General features: G+C 38.6%; 1 protein-coding gene across 1 annotated transcript in view; it reads left to right on the top strand.

The window, feature by feature from the left end:
* The window catches only part of SPTLC3 (serine palmitoyltransferase long chain base subunit 3), a 132,855-nt gene that overhangs the window by 21,503 nt on the left and 98,919 nt on the right, over positions 1-12,433 (top strand). Inside the window, exon 2 of the mRNA XM_025932352.2 lies at positions 7,098-7,283. Coding sequence (XP_025788137.1) covers positions 7,098-7,283 — 186 coding nt within the window. The remainder of the gene's footprint in view (positions 1-7,097; positions 7,284-12,433) is intronic.

The following is a 12,433-nucleotide window of genomic DNA, read 5'->3' as shown; positions in this document are numbered from 1 at the left end:
ATGAGCTTTGGGGCTATATCATTCATATAATTGACATTCCAAAGTATTTTAGAAGAGAAATAAATGGCAACTTTGGAATTAATAAGACACTCAAATATTTTAGAGTAAAAGTAAAAGGATTCTACTGAAGAAGGAACTGCTTTAAATTTTACTACCTTAGGGATGATAATTTTTTTAAAAAGGAATATATATATATGTATATATATATATATACACACACACATACATACACACACACACTAGCAGTAAGCAAATATTTCTTCATCTGCTGTATGCCCTTAAGACCATTTCCACGTACTTTAAATGGTTGTATTTTTATAATTTTTATGAGTTATGCTTGTTTTACTGCTAAGACAGATTATGGAAGCTCTTCACAGCACCACTGTGGAAATAGTCTCGCCTTCCATAAATTTTTAACCATTTCCCACATTTGAGTACAACACCATCTCTAGAATTATCTCTTATTCCATATCATTCACAGTGGTTCTGTTTCTCTACTCAAAACTTAGCTATTACAATGTAGGTAGACACTCATTCCTAAAAATGCAGTATCCTTGGAAGTTTGTGTTCTACCTAGGAGACCTCGCAGGACTATCTACCCAACTCTCATAATGTGGGAAATTCTGCATACATCCTGTTTCAAAAAAGAAGATGGCCCCCTTCTTTATCTCCGGTGCTAGAAGTTCCCTTCAGCATTTTGTCATCCCAAAGACTGTCTTATTCCCAAACTTCCTACCCTCCTAGTGACCAAAACCTGACAGCCTCTTCATCCTCATCTTGGCTTTTCTTTCCATGGACCAACACAACAGTATAATGGAATGTGCCAAATTCCGTGGACTGCCTCAGTCTGAAAACAAAAGCTCGCTTCTGAGTGGGTGCTTAATCTACAGAATTAACTTGGTTCCAGATTTGCTCATCCCTTTTTATCCCACTCTAAGGACCTAGAGCAAAACAAAAGCCTGCAGCATGTTTTTTTTTTTTTCTTTCTTTCCAAAATTCTGAGGAGGTTGCGTAGGGGATGCTACTGAGACCCTCAGTGTCATTCTGGTCAAGATAGTCACATGTGCTCTTCTGCCCATCCCCCTCAGGGGCCCTGTTCTGAGAATTATACTATCTCTTCCCTTTATTTCCAGTTATCCTTAATCTATTGGGTAATTTCTTAAATTCCTAAATATGCTGTTTCTTTATTCCCAAAGAAGTAGCTTCCCTTACTATTAGTACCCAATGCCACCACTTCCTGTCTGTCCCACCCCTTCACCAGCACAACACATATGCAATGGTCTTCCTCAGCTCCAGTGTCCCAACTCCCCTCTTCTCCTCCCTCTTGAACCTCCCACATTTGCTGTCTCCTGGAAGATTCTCCTCCTCCCACTTCTCCCTGTGTAGAAGTACTGGCCAGGGCTCTATGCATATTCTTTCCCTTTTTTCCTAAATGTTTTAGTCTAACAGTTTCATCTCTCTTCTCTATTCAGATTTCATGAAAATCGTTAACATTTCATGAGTACTTACTCTGCGGCAGGTACTTTGCATATATTATCTCATTTAATTTTCAAAACAACTTCATTAGCTCCATTGTACACTTGGGGTATTTGAGGACAAGAGAAATTAAGGAACTTGAACAAGGTCATCCAGTCAGCAAATGAAAGTACCAGGATTTGAACCCTGGCAGTCTCATGGCTGTCCAAGGGCTGTCCACCATTAAGCTCTTTAAGACTGGGCTCAAATTCCACCTCTTTCAGGAAGCCATCCCTGATTCCCCCTGTATGATATGGTCCCTCCATTTGTGGCATCTTTATGACATTTACTTTTTGTTTTATGGTGTAGTCGTTTTTGTTCACTCCTTTTCCTGTCCTCACCCCACCTCCCACATACACCATAACATTAACAATTCTGGGAGAAAGTGACTGTATTTATTGAGTTCATATTCCCTCTGATGTTAACCTAGAACTGTCTACAATAGGCAGCCAACAAAAGACCTGCTACTTTGAATGGAAGACTAGTCATCTGTAAAAGTGGGTCCTCCCAGCATGCCCCAACACCCTGTTTATTTCCAGATGTGACAGGAATTCAGGGTGAACAAACCTCAGGGTGTCACAATGTCCCAAATGAGCAGGTGCTCTGGGCCAGGTGGCTCAGGATCTATTTCTTTTCAAGGCTATGAAGGAAAAGTTAGAACAGAGAAGTAAAGCACATTACAGATTACCATGCTGTGTCAGTATTTGGCCAGCAAATTTATTAAGCAATATTTTAATGCTTCATTTACTTTGAAAAGACAAAATCTCATATTTCAGAATAACTATCCAACCCCAGATTGAGAAATCTTTCCCAAGAGCTATGATGGACTTCAATTTTAAATAAAGGGATATAGTAAATGAGTTGCTTTCCATCTGTTTAGACCTATATATTTCCATGTGACTTTGTTCTCCATCAAGATATCTCATTTTCTCCCTGCCAAATAAAATTACATTAAATTAAATTAAAATAAATAAATCAAGTTATATGAGAGAAAATAAAGTTGATATTGGTTGGAGCTGATGGGCATTGTTGAAAATTTCTTCTTTATGTTATAACTTTCTTCCAGAACAAGTCACAGGGGCAAAATAATAGTTACACAAGCTCAGGCTGTGCACCCAACTGAGAGTGTTATTTGCATCTAGGTAGACCATTGTGTGCACTGCAGGTTTGCGTCAGAGCCAATGTAAGCAGAAAGTTCCCATGGATTTCAGGGGAAATGTGTTGCTTGATTTGGCCACATGTGGAGCTCATAAATGGATATAGGGCCAGGAAAGGAAAAAGGGAGAATCTTCTGCTGATCTTCACAGGATGGCCTGGAAGTTTATCTCTTTTCATGGGGTTACATAATTTAGCCATCTTTGAAATCAACCAAAGTGGTTAATTTGTGAGCAGACTAAATCAGTTTTCTGGAAGTCACCTGTATTTGGCCCCTTTTACTCACCCTTCTTTCCCTATGGTCCCCAATTTTGTCTCAGACCTACTGTTCTCTCTTTATAATTAGTCCTTTATCACATTCACCTTCAATCATGGCTTAAATTGTACCTCATAGTAGTTGACTCTGTCTCAGCCAGGGCCTCTCTCTTTCCCTGCATCTATAACTGCTCATCAAACAGTCCCACTTCTGAGAACCATAACCACCTCCAACTCAGCATTGTCTTCCCCCATAAGCAGCACCCCCTTCTAATTCCCTCTGTCTTCTTATCAACAATACCATAATGCTCCTTGCAGATACTTTTCATTTTCCTCTTCCTCGACCTTGTACGAACAAGTCACAAAAGTTTATCAACTCCTCCTCATGAGGATCTCAGTCTCTTTTTCTGGACTCTGACAAATCCAGGAAGAAAGGAAGCTAATTGTGTGCCCCAATGATGTGGAAGGAACCAGGAGATGGTTCCTAACTGAGTCAGGAGGTCACTTGAAACGCAGGAGACAGATGCAGTCCAAAGGTCAAACACAGAATAGAGCCAGGGAAAGGAGCCAAAGACTGGCACTGCAGTAGTAATATCAGCTGTCCACCAGACCTACAGGACTGCTGTGAGGACATAGTGAGAAGGAGGTCAAGAAATCAGGAGCCAGGGACCTGGTCTGTTTTGTTCATCTTTGTATCCCCAGAACATAGCATATAGTCAGCTTACAGTTGGCACCCACTGAATACTCTGTAATCCCAAATACAGGACATTGATTATAACCTCTCATTCAAGACCTCATATTAAGCAATACTATCTCACTGTCATTATTTGAGACCACCAGGTAATGTTTGGGGAAGACATGTGAGACAAGAGCAACATCCATCCATGTTAGTTTTGGGTATCTAGAAAAGTAACCTGATATAATGGATAAATAAGGAGGCAAAGAATAATATCTCATGGAGTTTTGATGTAACAATTTAAGTGTTCAATGTCATTATAAAAAGATTTTTTAAATTGCTTTAAAAACAAGTTATGTGGAGATGAGAAATGTTCATCTACAGATACATTTATTATTATTATTATTATTATTATTATTATTATTACTATTTGAGAGAGAGAGAGAGAGAGCACACACGAGTGGGGGAGAGGAGCAGACAGAGAGAGAGAGAGAATCTCAAGCAGGTTCCATGCTCAGCACAGAGCCTGACATGGGGCCCAGTTCCACAACCTGAGCCGAAATCAAGAGTCGAATGCTCAACCAACTGAGCTACCCAGGGGCCCCTACAGGTAGATTTTTTTGATTGTCATATATTTTGTGGCTTGGGATAAAACTTCCAGTGACTAAGTCACATAGAGATCCTATAACATTGCAGCTCAAGCAACATAGAGGAAAGGAAGGTGACATGTTCTAGAAAACTGTGTTGATGGAATCAAACAATGCTGGTAGTAACAACAGAGATTATGAGAGTAGCAAAAAGAATGTTTCCAATTAACATGATGTCATATAATGCATCATTTAAATATATATGTGTAAATTAAATTAATGCATTAAATATTAGTAGGCATTAGACAATTTCCTGTAAGTCACTAAAAGTTATATATTCCAAGTAGTTAAAACAGTCCTCATTGAGAAATGCAGAATCTGTGCATTGCATTATATTTGTTGAATGAAAGAATGAATGAATGTATAAATATTTATTAAAGACTAAAGTGTAATTAAACATTATCCTTAGGAATAATTTACTCACTAATCCATTGAGCCAATATTGATTAGGCTACTATATACAAATCAACTAAGCAGGAATCAGAATGGTTTGGTACTAAAAGTGACTTTCCACTGGAATGTTGACACCTAATATAAGAAATACTTCCTATAACTTTCTGTTATAAAAAATTTCAAACACACACACAGTTAAAAAATAACAAACATTCATATAACCTCTACCTAACTGAATAGTTATTAACATTTTCCCCAAATTGCTTCATATGTATTTAATTTGGAAAGAAATTACAGGTGTCATAACATTTCATTCCCCTAATACTTCAGCATACACTATAAAGTTTAAAACATTTCCCCACATAACTATAACACTACTGTCACTCCTAACAAAATTAACAATAACTCCTTAATAAGATACATACCCAGGCCACATTTGGACTTACACAGTTGTTCAAATTATGTATTTTTAACCAGGCTTTTACAACAACAAGAAAATAGGATCCAATGAAAGAACACACACAGCATTGGGTTGTGTCTCTTAAAGTCCCCTCCACCACAGACCCTTTTTCCCCCTTTTTTCTTCTTTTCTCCAGCTTTTTGAGGTATAATTGACAAATAAAAACTGTATATACAATGTTATTTGATACATGTAAACACTGTGAAATTATTACCACAGTCAAGCTAATTAATATATCCATCACCTCACCTAGTTACCATTTTTTGTGTGTGGTGAAACACTTTAGATACACTGATCAAATTTCAAATATACCATACAGTATTAACTGTGGTAACCATGCTGCACATTAGATCCCAGAACTTATCCACCTCGTAACCGAAGATTTGTGTACTTTGGCCAACATCTCACCCTTTCCCCTACTTCCTGCCCCTTGCAACCACCATTCTACTCTCTGCTTCTGTGAGTTCAGATCTTTTAGATTCCACATATAAATGAGATTGTGCGGTATTTGTCTATGTCTGGCTTATTTCATTTAGCATGATGTCATCCAGGTTTATCTATATTGTTGCAAATGGCAGGATTTCCTCCTTTCTGTGGCTAAATAGTATTCCACAGTACTCTATATTCTTTGTCCATTCATCTATCTACAGACACTTAGATTGTTTCTGTGTCTTGGTTCTCATGAATAATGATGGAATGAACTTGGAGGTGCAGATACCTCTTCAAGACACTGATTTCATTTCCTATGGATATATACCCAGAAATGGGATTGCTGGATCATGTGATAGTTCTATTTTTAAAATTTTTTTGAGGAACCTCCATATGGGTTGCATGTTTTCATATTGGTTGTACCAATTTACATTCCCACCAACAGTGTACAAGTGTTGCCTTTTCTCCACATCCTCACAAACGATTGTTATCTTTTATCTTTTTGAGAGTACCCAGACCCTAATAGGTGTGAGGTGGTGTCTCACTGTAGTCCTCATTTGCGTCCCCCTGATTAGTGATGTTAAGCACCTTTTCATATACTTGTTGGCCATTTGTATATCTTCTTTGGGAAAATGTCTATTCAGGTCCTTTGCTCATTTCTTTTAAGTTTATTTATTTGGAAAGACAGAGAGCAGCATGAGTGGGGGAATGGCAGAGAGAGAGGGAGAAAGAGAATCCTAAGCAGTCTCCACGCTATCAGCACACGGAGCCCCACACAGACCTCGATCTCATGAACCGCGAGATCATGACCTGAGCTGAAATCAAGAGTCGGATGCTTAACCGACTGAGCCACCTGGGCACCCCTCCTTTGCCCATTTTTAAACATGGTTTATAAGAATTTTTTAGTTGTATGAGTTCCTTATCTATTTTGGATATTAACCCCTTATCATATATATGGTTTGCACATTTTTTTCTCCCATTCCATCGGTTGCCTTTTCATTTTGTTGATAATTTCCTTTGCTGTGCACATTGTGGATTATCTTATTGTTTCCTCATGAAGTCATTTACCACATTCCCTTATCCTGATCCTGATATTTCTTGTGAAATTAATATTAGATATAAACATTTGACTAAACTCAGGTTAAATGTATCATTAGAGTATTGAGTATTACATTATGGTAAGAGCACAGATGCTCTTGTTCCAACATTGGTGATGTAATTTGATCACCTGGTCAAGGTAGTAACCTCAGATTTGTGATTAGGGGGTAACCTACGGGGTGATACTTTGGCATCTTGCAAAAACCATATTCCTCATTAACTTTTCACCTAATGGATTTAGCATCTGTTGAGAATTTTTGCCTGAATCAATTATTTTATTAGGGGGTTGTAAAATAAAATGTAACTTTCTGATTACCCTCTTTAATGATCAATTTCCACTTTTCTCTAAGCACTTTTTATGATCTTAAACATGTCCTTTGAAATTTAAAAGTTTGAAAGTCCAAAGTTTTAAGTATTATATTTTATTGCAATAGAAGAGAACTAACCTTCTATTTCCTTTTGGTTTTAGCAAAATGGGAAACCACATTTTTACGATAAGCCAATTGTTGAATCCTTTGAGGAAGCACCTCTTCATGTTATGGTTTTCACTTACTTGGGATATGGACTTGGAACCCTATTTGGCTATTTCAGAGACTTTCTGAGGAACTGCGGAATAGAAAAGTGCAATGCAGCCGTAGAACGAGAAGAACAAAAAGTATGTATGTGTACGTGCTTGGATCTTTGTCAATGCATATTCTTCTATTAAATGTTCTCAGAAGTGGTGATACGTGTACAGATCCTAAAACGAGTGATGCTCTCAGAAACCATTTGGGTAAATTCTATTCATCTCCACCCCATAAACCCCATACCCTATGTGTTGGATTTGTTTTTTTTTTTTTTTTAAGTATTTTATTGAGCAACTAACTACTATTCACCAGATACTGAACTAAGGGTTTTCTCAGACATTATTGTATTTAATTTTTATAACAATCCCATGAGATAGGTATTAAAAGACAATTTTTTTTAAGTTTATTTATTTTTGAAGGAGAGAGAAACAGAGTGTGAGTGGGGGAGGGGCAGAGAGAGAGGGAGACACAGAATCCGAAGCAGGGTCCAGGTTCTGAGCTATCAGCACAGAGCCCCACACAGGGCTTGAACTCACAGACTGGGAGATCATGACCTGAGCCGAAGTCAGATGCTTAACCGACTGAGCCACACAGATGCTCCTAAAATACCATTTTAAAGAAATGAAAAAATCAAAATATAAGAGCAAAGGCATTTGGATAGGACTGTATGCTGGTCTTCTCATTGCAAGGTGAGTATTATTTATGTTTTGTTCTAGAATAGAAAAGTGTGCCTGAGTGAAATATGAAACTGTAATTTCATTATAGTCGAAGTTTGTCAACTTTAATACCATTTAACATTTTGGATTGGATAATTCTTTGATGGGAGAGGCTGCCTTGTGCATCGTAGGATTTTTAAAAGCATCCCTGGCCTCTATTCATATCAGTGAATTAGCATTCTACCACACACTTTTTTTTAAATATGAAATTTATTGTCAAATTGGTTTCCATACAACACCCAGTGCTCCAACCACACACTTTGACAATCCAACATGCATGCAAACGTTGCCAAATGCATCGTGAAGTGCAAAAACACCCCAATTTAGAACCCAAGCTAGATACTTTTGATAGTTAGCCCACAAAAGTCTACAGAGCTATCAGGACAACATGGAAAATATTCAGTTATCTGCAAAGAGCCCGAATCTCCCTAACATGTTTTCTAAATCGGTTCAAATGATTTATGATGCCCTGAATTCCTTTTTTCTAAAAATTTCTTTGAAATACTATGATGATTATGGGCATAGATCATTCCACATGATGGAGACTTGAACACAGCTAAGTAAAGAACATAGGGAAAGAAACCATGGTGTGAAAGAGGTAAGAGAAAGCATTGTACATTCAAGAAACTGAGGAATTCCAATGACTGGACTATTGTAAGTGACAGTGGGAGTATGTGGGGAGAAAGATTGTTTGAGAGGCAAGTAGAGACCACACTATAATGGGTTTCTATAAGCCAAAGATATTTATTATAAGAACAATGGGTAGGCATTGAAAGAAATCAGGCAGAGGAATGCAGATTTGCAGATTAGAAAGACCATGCTCACTGGCCTATGAAGAAGGGATTGCAGGAGGACAGCACAGACCAAAAAACCAGTTAAGAGGCTGATGCAGAAATCCAGCTTAAAAACAAACAAACAAACAAACAAAAAACCAAACAAACAAAAAAGCTAGATGAGACTTTGGGGTAAGACCAGGGTAGTAGTTATAATAGGAGTGGTAGTAAGAGATAAGACCGAGAGATGTTAAAGAAGATGGAGTCAGGGATGATTGGCTTGACCTGGGGAATTAGGGAAATGGACAAATCAAAGACCACACCTAGGTTTATGCCTTAGACAGCTGGGCAGAAAGAAGGCTGTGGAATTCATTGAAATGGGGAATAGAGAAGAAAGATCCAATTGGAGGGGAAAGGGGCCAATTTTTTTTTTGAGAAGTTGAGAATTGGCAGATAGATATAAAGGTCTATACCCTCAGAGAAAAGTCCCATATGGATAGTGTGGATACTGTGGGATCTTTAGAATATCTTGAGCATATCAACATCAAAGCCATAGAAGTAGATGAAATCTCCCAAGGAAGGTCTATGGAGAAAAAAGAGGAAGGAAGAGAAGAGAATGAAGAACTTTAGAGAATTTAGTAGATGTAAGAGATAAAATTCCAATTCAAGACTAGAAGCAAAGTGACAATTTCAAAAGCCTTATAATATTTTAGGAAAGAGATATTTATGCTTAAACTGGGGAAGAGGTAGATGGAATGAAGAAAAGGGAATTATAGAGATATTTAGGAAGTAGAATCAACAAGTCTTGGCAGCTGCAGGTATAGAAAATAAGATAAAGGGAAGAAACTAGGGTAATCTCAAATTTCTACTTTGGTCAGAAATGAGAATAGTAGTGGCACACCCATCACAATGGAAAGGTTTTATGTTGGCAAAAAGATGTCCACAGATACGGTTTTGAGGATGTACAGGTTCTTAAGTGGCAAAGAATATAGAAACAGTAAAATCTAGTAGGAGCTGATGATGAAATGGGAGACTGAAATGAGAAAGCAGATTCTACTTGGCCATTCTCCCAAGGATCCCCACAGCCCCTCCCTGACACCAGCTGTCTGTTCTAGAAGCTCTTATCACCAATCTGCCTGCTCCCTAGGTGTAGGTAACTGGTGCACAATAAATTAGCACATTTCAGAATATTTACTAGGACAGAGAGTGAGTCAAATGTAAATTTCTCAGGTGTGGCATCCCTTGGCAGGCTTAGGCTTCAGCTCTGCCATCTATTTTCTGACCTGTGCCAATATTTTTGCTCTATCAACCCATCAGGGCTAGTCAGTTTGGTTTTTCTAAAGAATTTCTTACATTTCAAGCAGAACATATTTTTATATATATGCAGACTGGTTCTCGGGGAAGCAGACTCTGAGATGGAGAGTTGAGGGCATAATGGTTTTTATGGAGTGATCTTGGAAGTAACACCTGTACACCTGCAAGGGAGCAAGATACAGGAGCAAGATAAGGCAGGTGAATTGTGATGCAGTCCCAGACAAGGCCTCAGTGGATCTCACAGGGAGCCCTGGAGATGAGAGGGTGCTTCCTCACTGAGGGAAGGGTGTGAGTCTCCAAGGAAGATAGATGGGAGCTAACCACCATAGAAGGATGTGATCCTGAGCCAGGCAGCTTCCTTCAGCAAGCTGCCAGCCTCCAACACTCCTGGCATTGGGGGAAGGGGTGCCTGGTCCTGAACTATGGGATACACTGAGCACAAGCAGCCTGTATTGCAGCACCAGTCACTATGGCTACAAGAACTGCTCCAACCTCCTCCCAGGAGGGAGGCAGTGCATCACATAAATCAGTGCCTTGCATTTCTTTACAAAATAAATGACTTCCCACCTGTTTGACCTCTGTGAGGTAGAGAGCATCAGCCAATTGACTCATCTTGGTGGATATACCTTTCACATGGCACACTTTTTATTATGTGTTCCTTCCTTTTGAGCCCCTTTAGACATTTATAGCCTTCCAGAGTAACAATGGCTGCAGTAGCTATATTCTTTTTGATGGGACTTGGTCACTAGAAACCCTAACTTCAGGCTGACCTTTATCCTTTTAATATTTCCCCCAGCCCGGTACTTCTAACAGTACTCTTGCTTTGTGCTAATAAGCTACCTGAGGCACATCTTAAAGTCTCTTGCTGGAAACATGCTGTTTTCCAGTGACTCCTGGTTCTTCTAGCAGACATGAGCAGTATATTCCATTCTGGCCACTGAGAGTGCAGAATAAGTTGTCTCATAAGAACAACCAACCAAGAACAAAATGACACTAAGGAAAAGTGCATCTGTGAGGTGGTGGTAGAGAATAGTAATTATGTTTTCCAGAAAGATCATAAGCAGCTGTCTGATTACTGATTACACTCTTTTACTCCATGTGAGTTCTTTTTTTAAAATGTTTATTTATTTTGAGAGAGAGAGCAGAGAGGGGCAGAGAGAGAGAGAGGGAGAGAGAGAGTCCCAAGCAGGCTCCACGCTGTGAGCACAGAGCCCGATGTGGGGCTCGATCACCATGAATTGTGAGATCATGACCTGAGCTAAAATCGAGAGTCAGACACTTAAGCGGACTGAGCTACCCAGGTGCCCCTCTATGTGCATTCTTTTTATTTGTTTTATCTTTAATAAAAGTTGTAAAAATTTAAGGTGTACAACATGATATTTTGATTAAAATATACATAACAAAATGATTGCCACAGTCAAGCTAATTGACATGTTCATCCCCTCATTTCTTTCTTTTTTTAATCAAATACAAGAATTCATTAATTCAATTTTCCTATCTTCTCTCTCACTGGGATGACTCCTCTCAGACCAAATCATCCTTTCAACTAAAGTGATGCCCCAAATTAGAATCTTTTTGTGTTCTTCTTCTTTTTGATTTCTAGCTCTAACACTCCAAAACATGAGGCTCTGATAATTCCCTTATCTAGATCACTTCATTACTGATTCACTTAGTACAAAATAAGTGAAAAGAATACAAAAATAAAAATCTTCCTCCAGAAGAGCACTAAAAAAGATCATAGGCCCAAGGCACCTGCACTTCTGACAGACTCCACTAATGATCAGAATACAGTGGCAAGGAAAAGGACCATACAGACATGTACAAGGTTTAAATATTCTTGCATAAGTTCTCCTTTTAACTCTTAATTTTGGGGACACATTGATTTTTTAAACCAAAGACCACTTCAGCAGTGAATTACAATTTATTAAAGACCTCTGGATAAATCACTTTCTCAATGATGCAACAACTTAACTTTGCAAAATCTAGAAGAGGATGTCAGCAAATAAACCCAAATGAATGTCAAGCAACATCAGAGACTTGAAAAACCTCAAGCACAGCCCCATTTCTCAATCCTTATGTTTCGATAACTGGTTCAGCAAGACCCACTCCATATGGCACTAGCCTGTTGTAAAACATTTCAGTGCAATTTCATGTTCACACTGGATCCAGAGAGTCCCCAGTGCCCCTACAAGTAAATCCCAGACATTTCTGGCCCATCCCCAGAGATTTTTACTCCCACATGAAACAGAGTGTTCAGCAAGTTGTAACTGTAAAGAATTTTAAGACAAATCTCCAAATGTTCGCATAAATTAAAAATTTCCCTTTTGCATCCTGATAGGATAGCAGGATTCCCCCAGAGAGACTTCCTTCTGAATAATTTGAAGGATGGGTTCCATTAAGGTCACTGAGGATGAGTTTTGTCCAAAGCACACACAC

This window comes from Puma concolor, chromosome A3, assembly GCF_028749965.1.
Source record: "Puma concolor isolate L17-30 chromosome A3, mPumCon1.1.hap2, whole genome shotgun sequence".
NCBI classification, from domain to species: Eukaryota; Metazoa; Chordata; class Mammalia; order Carnivora; family Felidae; genus Puma; species Puma concolor.
Note: the sequence above shows the minus strand (reverse complement) of the source record. Positions and strands in the feature narration are given on the sequence as shown.